The 20,226-nt window shown below is 52.3% G+C and overlaps 5 protein-coding genes across 5 annotated transcripts; 3 read left to right on the forward strand and 2 right to left on the reverse strand.

Annotated features, from left to right (window-relative positions):
• Positions 1-1,397: 1,397 nt before the first annotated feature.
• BBA_06124 (UTP-ammonia ligase) lies at positions 1,398-3,310 on the forward strand (the record flags this gene model as incomplete). The annotated part of the gene is made up of 4 exons (XM_008601221.1): positions 1,398-2,030; positions 2,078-2,781; positions 2,839-3,084; positions 3,151-3,310. 4 exons carry the CDS (start codon positions 1,398-1,400, stop codon positions 3,308-3,310), a joined length of 1,743 nt encoding a protein of 580 aa, XP_008599443.1.
• A 2,420-nt stretch (positions 3,311-5,730) lies between these two features.
• BBA_06125 (uncharacterized protein) lies at positions 5,731-6,801 on the forward strand (the record flags this gene model as incomplete). Its single annotated transcript, XM_008601222.1, has 1 exon — positions 5,731-6,801. The coding sequence occupies one exon, from the start codon at positions 5,731-5,733 to the stop codon at positions 6,799-6,801; it is 1,071 nt and encodes a 356-aa protein (XP_008599444.1).
• Positions 6,802-12,412: 5,611 nt separating this feature from the next.
• Positions 12,413-14,332, forward strand: BBA_06126 (uncharacterized protein; the record flags this gene model as incomplete). The annotated part of the gene is made up of 1 exon (XM_008601223.1): positions 12,413-14,332. One exon carries the CDS (start codon positions 12,413-12,415, stop codon positions 14,330-14,332), a length of 1,920 nt encoding a protein of 639 aa, XP_008599445.1.
• Positions 14,333-15,461: 1,129 nt separating this feature from the next.
• On the reverse strand, positions 15,462-17,098 carry BBA_06127 (serine/threonine protein kinase; the record flags this gene model as incomplete). The annotated part of the gene is made up of 2 exons (XM_008601224.1): positions 15,462-16,931; positions 16,976-17,098. The coding sequence occupies 2 exons, from the start codon at positions 17,096-17,098 to the stop codon at positions 15,462-15,464; spliced, it is 1,593 nt and encodes a 530-aa protein (XP_008599446.1).
• A 553-nt stretch (positions 17,099-17,651) lies between these two features.
• BBA_06128 (C6 zinc finger domain-containing protein) lies at positions 17,652-18,783 on the reverse strand (the record flags this gene model as incomplete). The annotated part of the gene is made up of 2 exons (XM_008601225.1): positions 17,652-18,348; positions 18,422-18,783. 2 exons carry the CDS (start codon positions 18,781-18,783, stop codon positions 17,652-17,654), a joined length of 1,059 nt encoding a protein of 352 aa, XP_008599447.1.
• Positions 18,784-20,226: the final 1,443 nt, after the last annotated feature.

Here is a 20,226-nt window from a genome sequence, read left to right on the forward strand (position 1 = left end):
GGACAAAAAAAACTGCCGCTTTTAAAATACCACCTAACTACCTATCTTTTTAAATCTAATTATTATAAAGAATAGTAATAAATAAATTATAAAGAAATACTAGTAATATTCTTTTTCTATTATTATACTTATATATAATTTTACTTCTCTAAAAATAAACTTCTAATAATATTAAATAATTAATTTAAAAAGAGGATTTAAAAAAGTAAAATTATATAAAAATAAGAGATTATAAGTTAAAGAAAATTATTATAAATATATAATATATTTAATAAAAAGATTAAACTAGTAATTATATTATTTATATTTAGCTTTTTATTTTAGTAATTTTATAGATTTAAATATTTTATATTCTTTTATTTATCTTCTTAGTATTATCTCTTTTCTCTGCGAAATTTGGTGGCATAGAGGCTCTAGCAAAAGCGGCAGTTTTTTTTGTCCCCCACATGCCGTCCAGAGGCCATCGCCAAGAGGGAGACCCACGGCCTCCTCCATTTTTTAGGGACGGGACGGCTACCAGTGGTCAACTTAAATGCACGGCATGAAACACCTCGCTGTAGACTGTCGATCGTAGGTGGCAACGTAGGTTTGAGATCAGCCATCGACAGCCTGATGGGGCCGGGCCGCCCTGGACGTGGGCGGGCGGCAGCTTGAGGCTATTGTTGATTGTTTTAAGGGAATGCCGGCGCGCATAAAATGCTCCTTTTGTAAGTGCTTATCTTGAATTAAGCGGATAGTCTCCCACGACGGGTGGCAGGGCACCCTTTTCAGTGGCCAGCCAGCGCCTGTCAAAACGTTCCTGGTGGCCAACTCCTCGATCACGTCAACGCGCGCGGCGAATTCGCGGATCTTGTCATTAAAGGCGACCTGTGCTTAATGTTTACACAGATTTGCTTAGCCGGCGACCCGGCGACGTCGAGAATTGGCAACTCAAACATCAGAGGCGAGATGGCTAAAGACTGGCATTGTCGGCATTGATACGGGAAAATTGTAAGCGCCGATCTGCTGCGTGTCTTTGGTAAAGGTATCTTCCAGGCGCCCCCGCTGACCGGCGAAAATCTAGGTGGGGTAATACATCTGGCCCGTGTTAAGTGACCTTTCTTACATGGCCGGCTTGTCGGCGTCGGCGTGTCGATTTCGTGTTTGAACTACAGGCTGCACAGCAGAGATTAGCGTAATGAACGTCGCGTTACCCCGCTAAAAAAACGAAAACGCGTAGCATCTGAGGCTTAGTCATCAAACTGGTGGGCACCGCCTTGTCAGGACCCTCTTTGCATCTTGCAGCTAAGAATTTTTTCAATTCACGGCGGGCAAAAGTCGGTCTTCTACTTCAAGCCAGCAACCACTTACACCTCAGTAACTTTTCTTCCTTCTCAATACCCGATACCGACTACAACATGAAGATCGTTCTTGTCAATGGTGGAGTTATCTCCGGTGTCGGCAAGGGTATTATTGCCAGTAGTGCCGGCCTGTTACTGAAGACGATGGGACTCCGAGTTACGGCCCTCAAGATTGACCCCTACCTCAACACAGACGCCGGACTGCTCAATCCTCTAGAGCATGGAGAATGCTTTGTTTTGGCTGATGGTGGTGAAACTGATTTGGATCTTGGCAACTACGAGCGCTATCTTGGCATTCGTCTCAGCCGTGAAAGCAACATGACAACTGGAAAGATTTACGCCCACGTTATTGAGAAGGAACGTCGTGGAGACTATTTAGGGAAGACCGTCCAAGTCGTTCCTCACATCACCGACGCCATTCAAGAAGGGATTGAGCGCGTTGCCAACACTCCTGTCGATGACTCTGGCGAGGCTCCCGACGTATGCATTGTCGAGCTCGGTGGTACCGTTGGTGATCTTGAGTCCGGTCCATTTACGGAAGCTCTCGTCCAGCTAAGACACAAGCTCGGCCGCGAAAACTTCTTCAACATCTCCGTCTCATACGTTCCCATTATTAATAGCGAAGAGAAGACGAAGCCCACTCAGCACGCTATCAGACAAATGCGCAGCGCTGGTCTAATCCCTGACATGGTAGGCGCATGAACGACTGTAAGATGGGCGTTGCTGACTCGTTTTAGATTGCTTGTCGCTGCGAACGTTCTCTCGACGATTCCACGATCAAGAAGATTGCTAGCAGCTGCCAGGTCGAATATAAGCAGGTCATCGGCGTTCACGACATGGAGACCATCTACCAGGTTCCACTGCTACTCCAGGAGCAGGGCCTTCTGCAGCTCCTACAGAACGGCCTTGCACTGGATAAACTGACTGTGCCTCCGTCTATGGTCCAGAAAGGACAGGCTCTTTGGGATCTATGGAAGAGGACAGTCACACCTGAACGTCACCTGCCAGACGTTAACATCGTTCTGGTCGGCAAATACGTTTCTTTCGATGACGCCTACCTAAGTGTGCATAAGGCTCTAGAGCATTCCACTATGCGCTGCAGCCGCAAACTGAACCTCGTCTCGGTTGACTCGGAGCATCTTGAAAAGGACATGCAGCAAAAAGATCCCACCAAGTTTCATAATGCGTGGAAGGCTATTTGCGAAGCCGAGGGTATCATTGTGCCTGGAGGTTTCGGTTCTCGTGGCGTTGATGGCATGATAGAGGCCACCAAGTACGCTCGTGAACGTAAAATCCCCTTCCTAGGCATCTGCCTTGGTCTGCAGGTCGCTGTTATGGAGTTTGCGCGTCATGTATTAGGTATCAGCGATGCCATCTCAGAAGAAATGTCTCCTGAGGCGGACAGCAAGGTTGTCATTTTTATGCCTGAGGGCTCTAAGGAGTAAGTGACGCCCCTACAATACGGCTGGTAGTGCACTGCAGACTAACCTATGCAAAGGAAAATGGGCGGCACGATGAGACTTGGTACACGTACTTCTCACTTCAGACCTGGAACGGAATGGAGTAAGCTACGCGCTATGTATGGTGGAGCTGAGGTCGTCGAGGAGCGTCACCGTCATCGCTACGAGGTCAATCCCGAGTATATCGAGAGGCTAGACGCCGCTGGTCTTAGCTTAACATCTCTGGATGATAAGGGCGAGCGTGTCGAGACCATTGAGATTAAGGGCCATCCCTTCTTCGTCGGGTATGGACTATATCACACTTTGACTGATAACTTTATAATGTGCTAACTTTGCTATTTTTGCCCTAGTCTGCAAGCTCATCCCGAGCTTACGAGTAAGGTCCTTAGCCCTTCGCCTGCTCTTCTAGGCTTTGTCGCCGCCAGCTCTGGTTGCTTTGACACTGTGGTCAAGACTATGACCCAGAAGCAGGATGGTGCTAACGGAACCGGTGACGCTACGCTTTTCTAACAGGGCCACGCTATGTCATAGCTTAAGAGCTATGAAGGTGATTTTTAGCTACTCATTATAAACGCATCTTTAGATTTACGAAATTACTTGAGGGTTTTATAGACGGCGTTGGGCGCTCCAAAAACAGATTAAATAGCCCTTAAAACAGTCAATAGCTGCTCTTAGGGCTTAGGTAGAATGATTTGAGTTAGACTATAGAACTAATGTTGAAAAAGAAGAAGAAAAATATATAATGAATATATACAACTTAGTTACGCTCACCAGCGACGCCGCGTATATAGCAGCACAATATGAGGGACGCGAAAAAACCTACTGCCTTAAATAGCCCATTGAACGGCTGGTTCTAACTAAGTAGGTGTTCGTCACGTACGTGGCACGTACACGGCTATCAGTAGCCAGAAACAAGCCAGCAATAGCTAGCAAGAATCGAGCTTCTACATCACTATGTCTACTATATGGCTAGCTGTCTTATTCAATGATATCAATATTAAAAAGTAAGTACGAAGTAATAGGGAAGAGCGAGACATTGGAGGCTTATCCTTGTGCTTGTCACTCCTGGCCTCTGAACAATTGATGCCTAGATTGCAAGGCGCAAAATGGCAAACGTCGGGGCGTTTTTTTCGATCGTCACTGCAAGCACCCGGAACGGCGAGGCATGCCGTGCGACGGGATGACAACGGTTGCAAGGAAGTACGGCGAGGGGGCAAAAAAAAACGGTCGTGGCATAGCTACTTACCATCCGGTGGCAAAGATAGAAGGAGGGACTGAGGGGCAAACGGGCTAGAAAATTGTCGAATGCTCTCTTGCTTGTCCGCTTTTCTTACATTTATTTTTGGTCATTTGTACGGAGTACAGTGCCAATGTTTCCCGGGAACCTGGCACCTGGTCTTTGCTTTTAGTACGGAGTAGTGGATTTGCCGACGCTGCAACCACTTCATCCACAAGGGCCGCATCCAAAAGGCTCCAACGCGGGCCAAAATAATTAATAAAGCAACATGAGCCCCTGCAAGCCACTTTTACTCAATGGCGAAGAAAAAAAAAAAAAAAGGCAGCCGATACAACCACAAAACTCCCTCGAGAACATGTCTCTGGCCTGCGCGCGCGTCGGTACCACGCACCGGGAAGTCGGGGGCGGTTCAGTCGGTCGTTGCCTTTTTTTCTTTCTTATCCTTACTCGCCCGCATCATCCATCTTAGACTTTGTTCCATCTCACCATCTCTCCCATAATCCATCTCGGTTCTCCCAATTTCGGCCGCCAGCAAAGCTAGCCAGCCTTGTTTCTTGACACTCGAGGTCACACTATGGAGTAATTGGCTGGGCCTTCCCGCCGGCCTGCGCCACCGGTCGTCATCCAATGCTACGACACTACGAATACGTGCATGACCATCGTTTTCCATCAACAGTCACCATCCGTCATTGTGCAACGCTCCAACTCTCATGAAGCACCGTTTTTACTCCGGTGCCTTGGTCGTGGACTGAATACCAGCCAATTGCCTCGACCCTTGTCAGCCATGTTTCTCCCGCCTCGCGTCTAGTAACCATTGAGGCATTGTCCAAGCACCAAGTACTCGGTAGCGTTGCTCGTCTTCTCTCCTCTTTTCTCCTCACCTGTCACCAGAATATCACAAAATTACTCCCCCGGACAGCTCACCGTGCCAAGTAGAAAAAAAAAGAGGCTCCTCGAACTCTCGAACTCTTGCTATCTATTATCCCTTGATCATCATCTGCAGCTTGGTCGAACCCATATATAGAGCTTTTGCGCCGCGCCGCGCCACGCAACGATCTCCATTGTCGACGACGACGACGCCTTGACGCGAGTGATTCATCGACACAAGACAGACTGCCACAAAAGCTCTCGACGGGTCCTCTCGTGCATTTTTCTCAGGTTCTGGCCTCTCCCGTCAACCCGTCTGAATGAGAATTTTAGCCCTGGGCTGACGGTGCATCCCTGCCTTGTGGACTAGGTACTAGGGTGTGGCCCGTGTGGGTTGCCTTCCTTGTCCCTGTCCGCCGCCGACGCCGCCCCAGCGCCCCAGCGCCCCAGCGCCCTAGCGACCATTGTACCGCTACCAGTATCTCGGGTCCGCAAGGCACCGAATCTCGTCTCCCACGTTGCTCCTCTGATCTCGTCCGTTTTATTTTCTTCTTTTCTCTGTTCCCATTGTTTCCCTACCTCGTCGGCTAAGAAAAAAAAGACGCCATTACAATCTACCTCATTGTCGTCGGTACATACTGGACTCAACACCACCCGCCCGCCTATAGCATCATTGCTCACGCGTTCCTCTACCACGCCTCACCCATTCTACCTCTTGACCACCTCTTTTCCTCCTCATCCATGGGTCACATAGCCTCAGACTTTATGCATCATCCTGTCCGCTGCCGATAATAGTAGACAGGGCCAGCTCTGGGCGAGCATCATCATGGCGTCCCACCCAGGTGGCCATGATGCCCGCGGAAATGCACGGCCCGCGAACCTACCAGACGATGCCGCACGCACGCATCGTGACCCGGACAAGACGGGTACCCCACGAGACTCCTGTCGCCCCTTGGCTGCAGAGCCGCGACCTATACCTGCCACATTGGCACGCATACCCAGCAACGATGGACGCGCGCCGAGACCGAGGGCAGGAGAGTTGCATCGTCGCCGCAGTCAAGTTCTCTACTCGGCAGCTGGCGGCGAATCAAGCGCGCGGGGATCGGGCATCCAGAAGTCAGCGGCTCGCCCTTCAGAGCAAGCAACGACGGTGCGGAAATACGGCAGCCAGACGGATTCGTACCGGCCTGGGGCGGCAGCCGCGGCGACGCGAGAGAGGATGTATAAAATGCTACAAGCCGCTGCCAGCGAAGAAGACTTGGCCGCCTTGTCCCCATCAACCACTCAATTGAATGCAGATGACAAGCAAAAAGCTCCCATGACGGCAACACGACCAATCGCAATACCGCGGACACGGCGAAATGTGGATGTGGAGATGCTTGACGCCAGCATGCCGCCTCCGCCTCCGACGACCCAGGGCAACGGATCAAGCAGTGCTGTTCTATCCAGAAGTTTGCCGTTGGAAGCGCGAGATGAAGTGGGCGCACCGAGCCGCAACACAACAGGCGGCAGTGGCGGAGGCCTGAAGCGCAGCGCGAGCAATAGCTCGCAGACGGTGACGATTATCGAGTGCCCGGTTCTCGAGGTGGACGAGCTGTGCGGCAACGACGAGGACCTGTCATGGCTCAGCAATGATAAAGAGCTGGAGCAGATGCTGGCCCTGGCTTCGTCGCAGCGGCGGACCGGCCGGTCGAGCCTGGCGTTCAAGCGGTCGCACGAGGCGGCCATGCAGTGCTCGCAGGTGGTGCGCAACGTGCCGCGGATGCGCAAGCGACGACACAGAAAGCTGGACCGCCGAAGACTATCGCTGACGCTGTCGGATGGCACAATTTGTCAATCAGAAGGCACCATTTGCCTTTCGTCGTCGCCATCACCGACGGCCACGCCAGTCGGTTGAACTATGTCCAGTACATGGATGATTTTGAGGTGGTGCCATTGTATATTGCATTTTTCTTTTCCGGTTTTCTTTCCTTCACCTTTTAACTTTTTCCTCTCTTTCCTTTCTCTCTCTTCCTTGGTTTTTTCCTCTCTCCTTCACTATAATCGGTTGCTCCTCAGCATCACGGCGTTTTGTCATTCACACGAGCAACATATGCAGCTGGAAACACAGGCCAGACTGAGCCCTTTTGGATTGGAGGGAAAGTGATACATATACCCATGTCTTTTTACCCATTTACCCGGCGTTTTTCTTTCGGACAAGCAATGATGATTCAATCAGATACAATGTGTATACTTACTCTAACGACGCGCGGGTTTGTTTACATTTCTTTTTAGATGTTTTGCTCACTCTGATTCGTCATAGACCTGCTGTTGTCACTGCTATTTATAGACAGCCATAGAGGACTGGCACGGTATATTGTGATGCCCATGAGATTACATGATCATATGTGTGCGTTTTTCGGCAGCAGTTGGAATGCGTAATAAGATGTTTATCAATTAACGATTTTGAGCCATCAACATTGGCACGACGGAAATACCATCATCAATGACAATTAAGAGCATGTAAAACAGGTGTTGGTTGCTAGTTTTGACCAACGAAATTGGTAAACTGTTGATTCAAAAAGTGTAAAATTACATGCAGGCCTGGTGCCCTTGCAGCATAGATCTGGCCCGCTCATCAGACGGGACGCTAGGACAATGACAAGGGGGGCCGCAAGAGGAGACGGGATGGATCTTGGGGGGGCAAAGGAACAAGCGATGGCGGAGCCCCGGCCAGATTATAAAAAATTCAAATAAGAGAGGAGAAGTTGGACTATTGCTAATGGCGATGGATGATGCTGATAATGATGCTGATAATGATGTTGATGATGATAATGATGATACATGGAAGAAAAAGAAAAAGAGGAGCGAGCGCTGAAAGATTGCCCTTGGCGCAATTTGATGCAATCGAGGGCTGCGATTTGCTTAGGTAATGAAGCGAGTTTGTTTGTGCGGCCCGGTAATTAGGATTAGGTTATTAGGGCAGGGTCAGCGCATTGCATTGCATGAATGAGATGGCGATTTAGTTCTGCATAAGGGGGGCTTGGCGATGGCGCGCTGTCGATTACTTTTCCGAATCGGAGAGATTAATCATGGTAATTCTCGAATGGTCTCCCCGCCTTTATTTCCCTTCCTCTCTTTTGTAGCCCCTAAAATGCCTGCTCATGTGCCTTTTTACATGAACTTTTTTCAGATCACGGCATACGACGAGTACAGCTCCTTTCAAGTGCAGAGACTGCAGGTCAACTGTTTCAGTCTTGACTACATCATGGTGACAGGTTGACAGAAAGAGATGCCAAAGTGTGACAGTACAAGAACTAGGGGTTGCGAAAACTTCAGCTCGATGAAGAAACTAGTCTGATTGAGTATTAGATCATCCATGATAATGAAGAAGTGGCTCTCGGGGAGCAATGTCCACTGACCCCTCCCCTCACCCCCACCAAGTCGTGATGTGATGGGGGAGATGTGATGAACTCTTGGGTCGGGTAGAAGGGCTGCAAACTGCTACGTAGCTTTTTCCGAATCCCGCTGTAGCGTTCGATCACACCACAATGGGTGGGTTCTCGGGCGAATTGGTGGCCTCGCTAAACTTTGATTGCTTGTACTGGCGACTGAAGAGGGAGGCTGAAGAAGAAGACGTGACGAGAATGGGTACAGAAACTGACGAGAATGGATACAGCAGCTGACGAGATGGGTGCAACACTGACGAGATGGGTGCAACATTGACAAGATGGATAGAGAAGAGCGGATTAGAGTTTTACAAGTTCCCCTCCCCCTCCTCCTAAAGTGATCTAGCTACGGATACAAAAGATGATTTGCCTAGAGCCAGAACGGCTAAAGGAGGGTCAATAAGTGAGAAAAAAGACGCAGATGGAAACAACCAAAACGGTTAGATCTTTGGGGATTTTCCGGTGGCAATAGCGGTGGAAATGGTGGAACATGCTTTTTGTAAGGAAAAAAGAAAAAAAAAGGATGGGCTCGAAGAATCCCCTCCCCAGTCGACTCTAAACGATCAATACCACACACTTGACCATGCTAATAAAGGTTATCGGCGTGTTGAAGGTACGGGTAGTAAGTTTTCATGCTGCACGTGAGGATTCGGTTTCGCAGGACGTGCACGAAGTACACAAAGGTGAGAAGGAGATGAAACAAAAAAAAGAGGGCAAAAAAGAAAGATGTGGATGAGAGACAAAAACATGTGGTTGGCTTGGCAATGAGTGGGCAAAATACCAAACGAGGCAGACAGCAAAGATAAGAATAGACCGGCACGTCTCGCATCCGATAGAGATGAGACGATGCAAGCCACCATGCCTGAGCGTAGAGAGGGAAAGAGAGAGGGAAAGAGAGAGGGAGAGACGATGCCCGAGCGTAGAGAGAGTGAGAGCGATGTGGGCGATGGGAAATGGTAGAGACGGAGGAAATGATTGGGGGACACACTTTTACAGACATGGAGCGAGAAGGAGAGAAGCGGAGAGAGAGAGAGAGCGCGAGAGAGCGAGAAAGGTAGACAACAGATGGGGCAGCCCGGCTCAGCCCAAACAGGTGTGGCGCGACGGTAGACTCGATCGGGGGACATCGACTAAGAAATCAAAAAATGTAGTGACAGCGTCGCAAGCCATGGTCGTATTATCGACTAGAAATGAGTGGATATTTTATCTTTCCCACAACTAATAATAATTCTACAACTATCTGTTCGGAGCGTAGGAAGCAGTGGGGTCAAGGGGGGGGGATTTTTCTGACAACTAAATTAATCAATTCCTGGGACTCTACATATTTAGTTCTTTTGCGTGCTGGCAACTTACTTGATGCTAGGCCTCGGAATTAACCCAGCTTCTTTGATTGTGATGTCTTTTTTTTGTTTGTTTTTCGAACCGCAAAGAACGCTTGTTGACGACAGTGTCGGATTTGGATTGACGGAGGTTATGTAGTCACCAGACGTTTGCAAAGGCACTTTCATCGGACAGATGTACGTACTATGTAGTTGGTGGACGAGAGGCAGAAATGGGTGGATTCCGCGACCCCGCCTTTCCAGAGGTAAGGTAGGTACCAGCTCGTGCAGGCAGCTGCTGCTCATCACCACCACCACCACCACCACCCCCCATGTACAGCGGCAAGCGGGTTGGTGCCACGGAAGAATTCTGGACGAATTCCCTGTCTTTTGAAATCGTCCTACATTTTTTTGCTTCTTGGAGCTACTTTGCTAACATTAGAAGAGGGGACTCGAAGCGCTGAATTTAACTTTTTACCCTGCGACTTTTGCCCTGGGAAGGGGACAAAAAAAAAGGGCTGCCGCTAGCCCGCGGTCTGTGGGGGCTATATTGGCTTGGCTCGACGCAACCTATATACAAACGCCGTTTTGTCGATTGTCGTTCCGTTTGTCGTCGGCCCGGCCGCAAGGGCCTTTTTTTTCTTTACTCTTTCCTTCCTTGCAAAGCCTAATCGGCCGGCGACATGCGACTTTTGATTCCTCATTTCCTCATTGTCTTGACAGGGAAAAGTGTAACGTTTGGTCGAATGATTTATCCTTTTTTTTTTTTTTCGTTGTTACTCGCAGAGGGGGTCGTGTTAGTGATGAAAGACCTGGACAACGGAGAAAGAGGAAGTACTGATAGATGAATAATTTGTTACAAATCATATGGTAAAAAGGGATTCAATTCAAACAGAAAAAAGGCGTTTGTCATCACAGTCACACGGTCTTGAATGGCCATGAGTCTATGTTGCGGCCGTTGGCATGCCCACCCACCACACACACACACACACACACACTCATCCCCCGTGGATGCTTGCACCATGTACAAAGCAAGCCATCCATGCCAAAGCAGAGACACCAGATGGCCTGGCCTGTCGACTCGGCTTATTTCCCATCGTTGAATATTGTTTCCGCTCATCCGCCTGCGCTACTTGTCACAGTCACCACTGCCACCCACCCGTTATCAGCGGGCGTGAACTTCCGTGAATCATTTGTTCTTTTCATATTCCTTCTCACACTCGATTAATACCACCCCTGTTTGTTTGTATCTCTTCAACTCCTCTCCCGGGTTCCCCCCTGCATCCCACCAACCAATCGGCATCAGCGCCCCTTCCCAGCGTCGTATCATGGGGCTCCTCCCCGATCACAGCCTGCCATCCATCACTCATCCACTCAGCACAACCAGTAAAGAGCTGCCAACCCTGCAGCAAAGAACAAGAAGAAAAAGAAAAGAAACGACTATCCAAACTAGTTGGGAGCTGCTCGTTAACTCTCTTCCCGACTGTGATCGGGCTGCCGCATTACACCCAATCAACGTCGTTTGTCTTCCCCAGTCTTTAAGATTCACCTCTTTCTCTTTCTCTCTTTCGTCTTATCCCACCACCCAAAACGGGCATCATAGTTTTTTTTTATTCTATTTTTTTTTAATTTCTTCATCTCCCAGTGACCTTTCAATCAATACGTTGACCAGTTCCCTCCCCCACTCCTCCCTCAACTTGATGACTTCCTTCCCCCCACTTCATCATCCATGTCCAGAACCAAAAGCGTGAGGCCCGTCTCTCGCTCGCACCACCCACCACCACCACCACCTCAATGTAGCCAAGCCTCGTTGTAGATGTCGCCTAGTGGAGAGAATTGGGCAAAATCTGTCGATTCATCTCTTTTTGCACTAGCCTCTCTCTCTCTTTCTCTTTTCCTAACCCATCTCATTCTCGGTTCTGCCCACCTCTGCGAAAATCATAAAAAACTTAGTGTATTCAATCCCATGCCCACATAAACCTCGTCTTGCTGGAATGCATCTCCATTTCCCGCCCAAGCATTCCTGTCTCTGACGTCCTCCCCCCCTCCCATTGTCTGCCCAACTTTCATAGTAAATACAGCAAGTAAAACATTACTCTCCCCTCTCATCATACAGACCACTGAAGAATTTTGCGCCCCCGTTGCCGGGGACGACCAAAACGTTTCGTGGTTCCACACAAGACGGCACAGAGCCTTTGGACCAAAGAGAAAACGACAATCACGGCTGAAGCTCTCTGGTTTGCAAGCTAACGTTGCCCGCAAATGGGGAGGGGGGGGGACAGGAACTCGCAACAACTTGTCGCTGCCCCAGCTACCGCCCGCCCACCCGTCCTGCCCGTCCGTCTTGCCTCTTTGCTCATCTTGCTCGGCTTCCCTCTCCCCCCACAAATACCCGATATACACCATTTGCCCACTGCTCTCTCTCTTCTTCCCTACCCTTTGCTCTTCTTCCTTACTCCTCTTCTCCATGTTGACAGTGGTTGCCTGTTCTTCACTTTGCATGATCCGCTTCACGCCGGACTCTCTCGTCACAATCGCCCTCCCAGTCACCCAATCCGATTCGAGGCCCTGCCTTGACTTATACACTTCCAACTCATAGGGTCACCAACAAACCTGCTCACACTCGAGCAAGAACCAAACCTTCTCTCACCACTCTGCTGTCGCAGTCACATCGTAGCTTCGACAGCATCTCCAATACCTACCTGCCTGAACGGATTGATACTATCGCACCCCTTCCATATAATCATACATCCTCAGGGCCATGGCTCTCTGGACATCGTCCTACCCGGTCGACACGGGCGACCGGGACCCCAGCTTCGCCTGGCCTGACACCGACGTTCCCAGCGCCGGCCTCGACGAATCCCAGCACGACCTCTTTGCTCAGTTCCTCGACTTTGAGGCCGGCCACGGCAGCACCTCGTCGGCCACCGTCGCCGTCGCCGAGCCGTTTTACATGGACCCTTCCCACCACCACCACCACCCTCACCACCATGCTCATGGCGAGAGCAGCACAACCTCGTCCGGCGTCTCCAACGCAGACGAATTTGACTTTCTGTCGTCGAGCTCCAACCCCGGTGCCGCCGGCTATGATGTTGACCCCAGCACCCTCGCCATGTTCGCGCAGGACCCCGCAGCCATGTATTCAACCACCAGCGGCGTCACCGTCTCCGACACGGAGCTAGAGCGTCTGGAGGGCATCTCACTGCACTCACCGAAAAAGGGCGACGGGACGTTTGCGGATCGCGCCGCCTCGCCGACGCCCGTCGCCGCCCCGGCCATCGCGGTCAACGCCACCACCAACGCCGCAAACACCACCACCAACGCTCGCAGGAGCAAGAAGATCGTGGACGCCCTCTCGTCGACGTTTCGCAAGGCCACCACAATGCGCAAGACGCGCAAGGTCAGCCAGACCCTGCAGCGCGCCGTCTCCCCAAGCATGGAGAACCCGCCCATGGCCATTAAGCCCGGCAGCGCGCAATCGGCGGCCCCCGTCCCCCGCGGCCGCCGCGCTCACCGCGCCCACACTCAGCATGCCCTGCAGCACCAGCAGCAGCAGCACCAGCACCAGCAGCAGCAGGCGCACCAAATTTCTGAGTCCCCCCCTATACTGCAGATTAATACCGGTCTCGCCAACAGCGGCGGCTTCGTTGCGGGCCAGTTTGAGGACCCCTTTGGCGGGGAGATTTCGCCGACGCACGCGCCGCAGCCGCAATCGCAGCCGCCGCAGATGCGGTACTACAGCCAAGGTGGTCTCGGCACGCCTCTGGACTCGCCGACGCGCAGCGCCGCCATGCTCCAGCAACAGTGGCAGCAGCAGCAGCAGCAGCAGCACAACGGCGCGCAGCAACATCAGTGGTCGGCGGCCAGTAGCCAGCAGGAACTCTGGTGGGGAGGCGCCGCCGGTGGAGGAGCAATTGAAGCCAAGAATATAGACGCAAATATGGCCATGCACTCGCAGCACGGCGAGCTGCCGTACGATGTACACGCCGACGCCGGTCGCGTGGCCCCCAACGGGCTCTTGATTCACATGCCACAGCCGCGCCCCGGCAGCAGCAGCGTCCACGATCTCTCACTCAACGCGCACACGTATCTGCCGCCGCCGCCACCGGTGCCCACGGAGAATACACGCTCTGCGAGGCCGCCCCGTGCCCCGTCTTCTGGCGCGCGACACCACCACCGCACCACGTCTTCGAGTCCGATGCGCAAGCAGCGCGGTACATCGGTCTCGCCCTCGCCCGGCGGCAACGGCAGCGGCGGTGGCACACGGCAGTCGCGGCACAGCTCCGGCGGGTCAGCCGCATCATCCTCGCAGCGTAGCGCCTCGGGTCGCGTTAGCGTGCCCGGCACTCCGAGTAGCAGCGGCATCAAGAAGCGGCGGTCACGAGACGCTGGCAGCGGTAGCTTTTCCGCGGACGAAGCCGGTGGGTTTACACTTGTCGGCGGCGGCGGCGGTGGTGGTGGAGGTGGAGGCGGAGGAGGCATTGGATTCGTGAATTTCACGCCCAATGACGGCGGTGTGCTCATGACGGGCGTGGCGCCTAGCGGAAGCTCCAAGACAAAGGCGCGGCGCGAAAAAGAGGCACAGGAGCGCAGGAGACGCCTGAGCGAGGCAGCGATGAAGGCGGTGGCCGCGGCGGGAGGGGATATCCGGAAGCTCCGCGAGCAAGGGTTTGAGCTTTGACAAACCGCCGGATTACAGCGACCGCCGCTGCCTCGAGCGAATATGACCGAGTAAGGAGATGCATCATATCTCCTTGTGGTGCAAGAGTTGCAAAAAAAAAACTTGCAATTGGGGATGGTGTTTGGGGGACGTTTGCACTGCTTGCCGCACTGCTGCGGCAGCTAACGAAGCACGAAACCTGGCCCGAGCGCAAACACCATGATGGCCGCGCTCTTTCTTCTTTTTCCATCGACAACGAGGAAAAAAGTACTATTATAAGCATTATATCCACTTTCGAGGCACCCTGGCTTTTTATTGCCTTGGAATTCCTTTGCCAATCTTTTCTTGAGCACTTCAAGCCTTTCGACTTTTCTTTTTCTTCGCAAGCGGCATCGGAAGCAATGCCATGTTCCTCTGTACAACAAGCCAGAACAATCAGCGAACACGAATCGTCCTCTCCACCTTGACGGAATTTATTTCTTTTACAGTCTCTTCTTTGATGTCATTTTTGACATGATATTCTTTTCTCGCAGTCGTTGAGTTTTTTTCCTTTGTAGGAGTATTATTATTTTGGGTATTAGGCAGTGGGCAAATTTTTGATACTGGATTATCTTGTATGATATACGGGGTGGAACGATGGGTATTATATCTGGCTGGATGAGTAAAGGAGATGGATGTATTACGTGGCAAGGGATTGAAAATGTAAGGTTGGATACGGGCAAATGTTGGCGCATGGAAAACATGGGAGCCAAAGGTGTTTTGTTACTTTATCTTACTTAATAATGGGGATTCGGATAATATTCTACTATTGGAATATGTTGCTCGTCCATGTGTAAATTGAACGGTCAATGTCTACCTACAATGTAGTGCGAAGTGGACGTGGTACGAGCAAGGTGGCCTCGTGCAAGTAAGTGGACGATGCTTCCTCTGAGGGCGAATAATTCGGCATGATAAAGTCGAGAAAGCTAACTAGGATAATAACCCTGACACACATTCTGTTCTTCACAGCTTAGAAAGGACTCGCTGATTGGCACTACTGCCTGCCGGCCAACTTGCAACCTTCACCAATTTTGTCGTAATCTATCTAGCCATCTACATGTGAATCCTTTGGAATTGAAGGAGGACCTTATTGATCAGCTTATAATCATCTTTAGAGTGATGAAACACATACCTTTTCGACATATCGAACTCCCACTAGTATTCCATCGCCATCCAAGAATTCAGACTCGTCGCCGAAATCCTCATTGTTGGTATCCAGACAGGTCAAGCACGTCTTGACAAGATTCGTGTACAGATAACCCATCCGCCGCGGCAAAAGATCACTTGCCAATGCCACCAAGTCTTGTTTCAGAAGCACAGGACTGCCTCCCTCTGATCTTTTGGCGTTTTGCTGGAACCAGTCCGACGGCCGTGTCCTGGTCGCCGACGACGACCCGGTTTGCTCGGTATGCACAAACGACTCCCACAGTCCAATCTCGAGCAAGCACACCCCAAGACTGTAAATGTCATGCTGCATGACAAAATAGTCCACTGGGGATTGGCCATGGCGACTAGGGTGTCGGTACAAGTTTTGGCCCCAAATCTCATCGCCGAGTTTGTGCGTCATACCAAGGTCGAGCCGCAGCTTCTCAAACCCGATCAGAAACGCAGACGGCCGGCCAGATGTCTCGTCGCGCCGAATGACTACCGTTTCCGGCCTGATGTTCTTGTGGACGAATCCAAAGGCATGTACCAGGCTGATGGCTTCGGCAATGTTCTGTCCAATCTGCACAATGTCTGAGAGCGGCGGTGCGGGGGTAGACATGAGAGTGTCGCGGAGGCTGCGCGGTTCGGTAAAGCCCGCTGGCAGCCGGAAGAGGAGAGCAAGACTACTTGGGCCCGTTGTGTTGCTTGCCACGACGCCCTTGCAGGACAAGAGTCCGGCAAGATGGTCTTGGCTTGCCTCTATCTTCCGGGCCAGAGTTCGGACGTCTCGGGAAATGGGGCATGCCGAACGCGGCGGAGCCGGGTCGTAGCTGAAGGCGTCGATAAGGTATCGGTTCTGGTTCATGGTAATGACAGAGAAGCTTGACATTGCAACGGGGATGCGTTTGACATTACGCAGAGTCTCAGCTGGGAGAAACTTTCCCAGTTCGAATGACTTCGTCTGCCCACAAACGACGGTGGCGCTTTCGCCACCTGTGCTGCTGGGCGTCATGCCAGGTCCGGGGCTGCAAACCATGCTCTCCTGACTGCTATTTACCAACACACTGGAAGCCTTTAGCAGTCCTCGCCATTGCTCCAAAACATCGATTGCATCAACCAGTGCTTGCTTTTTGCAGGCAAAGCGCACACGCATGCGGCGATGCAGGTCACTATCCCGGGCCTCACCCGGCCGAATGCTCTTCGAAATGTCCAGCAGTTCTTTGTGGACAGTCTCCAACTTAAACAGGGTGATTCTGGTGGTTTCGCGATGGGACTGGCGCTGCTCCTCGGTCATGGCATCCGTGCGGTCCTGGTCGAGCTGGTGCTTGATCTGCAACCAGTTGTTCTCGACTCTCACTACCTGCTCGTAAAAGTCCTCCGGGGCGTTTTTGATGGCTTTGCAGAACTTGATGGTCTCTATGCCCGCTCTGAGTGGCTATTGATTAGTATGTGATGGATTCTGAGGGCAAGAGGGCATACGTACTGCAGCACGACGGGGGCCACGCCCACGACTCCCAGAGCGACGTCCGCCATTTCTGTCTTGTTGAGATTGTGTGGTAGATACAAGAGGTTCTCGAGGATGGATGTCAGCGAGGACGACATGGCTGGCTACATGGTGTTTAAATGCGAAGAGAACACATCTCTATCGGGCAACGATCACCCATTCGATACCTCGAACATTGAAGGGTTACTATAGCCCCCCGCAGACACTATGCTTCATGATCCTGGCCATGTTCCTCGTTGATAGGTGTTCCGCCTGCTGTTGTGGCCGCTCCGCAACTGCATTGTTGTCCCTGCATACAGTTTCTAAGATAAAGTGTTGAAATAGCTAGAGCTCATTGATTGGACCTCGTTACAGGTTTTTCGGTGCTTTGAGCTGCAGAATAATAGGGGCGTGGCGCATGTCGGCGGCTGGACGTTGAAATTCGGCATTCGCCATTCTGGGCGGCTACATCGAGCCAATAGCAGAACTTGGCCCCCAGCCTTGTAAAATGGAATCTATTCCTCCAAATAGTAAACCTTTTCAAAGTCACCTCTTTTTGGCCCTGTGGATACCTTTTTTCTCACAGTCCAATCTCCACAGAAAATGCAATTGATTTGAAAAAAAGTCGAAATGGAAGTCAGAGGGCAGGCTTATCCAACGTCTGGCTCCCTTTCACCTTGGGGTAGGCTCGTCGAAGCAATCCTCCCAGCCGCGTTTACCCGACTTCCAAAACGCCCGCAGCTTCTCCAACACCAGCAACGGCGCGACATCGCCCAGCGGGTTCCGCCACGTCCTGTCCAGACAGCGCGCCACAAATTCCCTGTCCTCTGCCGGGCCGTCCGCCGCGGCCACGCCCGCTACTAGCAGCGGCCACGACATGTTGGTCGTATCTGGCAAGGCCGGCCAGGTGTCGCGGAGACAAGCCAGCAGCTCGGTGCGCTGCGAGACGCGCAGACTGGCAATGTCAGGGCTGGTGACCGCGAGCAGGGATGGCTGTGGAGCGGCTATGGACGCGGGCAGCGAGAGGAGGCCGTAGAGACGGGTCGCGAGCTGGAAGAGCCGGCCGATGGCGGGCGTGACGGCTCCGCGGTAAAACTCGAGCTCGTCGGCCCACGCATGCGGGTCAAAAGCGTTGATCTGTTGAAACAGATGCTGCATGCGTTGCCGCAATTCCGAATTCCTTCTTGTCCGAGATGCAGCGTGGACTCGGACTTGCGTAATGTGTCTCAAAACCACGACCAACTCTACTGGAAAGGGCCGCGTACTGTCCTCGTCAGCGAGTATAGTCCTGATGTCGTCGTCGGTGTAGCCGAGATGACCGGTGATTTGATGCGTCGTGGGGCTGGTGGCATTGCTCACAATCGCTTGGCTAATTTGGTAGTTGGGTCAGCGTCACCACACGTAGTGCTATCGTGCGTGGAGATCAAAGGAGCAGGGCTTACAGAACCAATTGTCTAAAGAAGATTGTCGGCCCAGGCAGGCTCAGGGCCGCTCTAGGGCCACCCACGAGCTGCGCATAAGCGAGGGCGCCCTTGACGTGGGCCTGCCACAGCGACTCGTTGAGCGTGAGGTCAAACGAGAGCAAGTTCCAGAGGTAGTGAAATGCGCGCGATGTGCCGCCGCCGCTCCCACTGCCCCGGATGCAGCGGTTGACCATGCCGAGAAACTCGATCAGGTAGCGCGAGTAGTTTTGCCGCATCGCCGCAAACTGCGGCTCCTCCCAAAACGACACGAGCCGGCCGCGGCGCCGGGACACGGTCACGGCCTGGTACCCAATGATCTGGCAGACGAAACGCGCCGCCATGGCGTCGCCGGTGTGAAACGGCGGGTCCTGGATGTCGTGCGTGCCATGCTCGGCCACGCGGATCGGCCTGACAAAGGCGCAGTCTGCCAGCGATTGCAATTAGCGGCCGAGGGTGTTGTCAGGCTGAGGAGTTGGCGGGAACGTACAATACCGGATCGCTTCCATGAAATGCCAGTTCGGGGGCTCGGCCTGCGCAACAAGAGGCGAAGACGACGAAGACGACGACGGCGAGGACGGTGTTAGTTTCGGCGCTAGCGGCCGGGACTGCTGCGACGCCGATAGAACGGGGCGATGGCGCAGCGTATATGCGCAGGTAAGTCCTCTGGCGATGCACTTTTTACAGCGAGGGTGCGTCTCGTCGCACTTGATTCGGCGGACTCTAACATACACACAACGGCGCGAGACGAGCAAGTCAGTCAATACTGAGACACTTCAACCGGGGGAAGGGGGGGGGGGGGGGGGGGGCTTGCTCGGCACCTACCGGCAAGTTTGGCATCCTGTGCGGACTTTGGGTGCCCATCGCTTCTGCCGCGTGGGATCGGCTTCCTGGAGCCGGGTCGTCATGATAGGCTGTTGATGGGGACGAACTGCGCAAGGGGGTGTGATTGCACGTGTGTAAAGTGCATATTTGATCGAGGTGGTTTGGGGAGAACAAACGATGCGCGGAACGGGGAACGGGCAGGCCCGTTTGTGGCTAAATTTAGCATTTCCCAGTGGAAATGATTGCACGCTACAGCGGGCACTTGACGCTGATTAGCGGCTCGGATTGCGGGGGGCTTTTTTCCGCTGTTATGCTTATCTCAACGGCTGAAATGCACTTCAAAACTTTGTCTGCCTCGCGTTGAAGAGTTCTGCAGATCGACTTTCACCGCATCAGCTCGCTGCTGTTTCTAAATGGGTTGCGGCAGTTTGGACAGGTACTTTCCGTGAATAGAAACCCGGATCACCATTCTTGTTGTCAATTGGCAAGACAGTCGGGTCCGAGCTCACTGAGTCCCCCTCTCCCCCGCTCGGCAGCATCAAGATTGAATCCATACCTATTTTTTTTACCCTGCACTCGCTAAATCAACCGCGGGGTTGAGTCAAACATGGCCAGAACGACAAATCGAACCAAACTGCATCATCCCGTCCTTGCACGCCGTCTGCAAACAACCCCTGTCGGATATTGCGCTTGCGCCCGGCTCACCAAGAGGTCTCGGAGCCCAGCCAGCCAGAACCGCAAAGCTACAAGTTGCGCCCGCGTGCGTAAAACATCAAACGAGGTCGCTTGATCAACATGAACAATTCCAAACACTCGTCGAGCCTTGACGCGTTCATCAGCCGATCATGCTCCGAGCGCGCATTTTTTCTTCTCTTCTTCTTTGTCGTGGTCGCTTTGCATCAACGCCCTCTGTAAAGAGGTCTGAGACAACAAGTTCTGCGCGCCGTACTGGGCAAAGCAAG

The sequence above is a fragment of the Beauveria bassiana genome (genome assembly GCF_000280675.1).
Source record: "Beauveria bassiana ARSEF 2860 unplaced genomic scaffold BBA_S00017, whole genome shotgun sequence".
NCBI lineage: Eukaryota > Fungi > Ascomycota > Sordariomycetes > Hypocreales > Cordycipitaceae > Beauveria > Beauveria bassiana.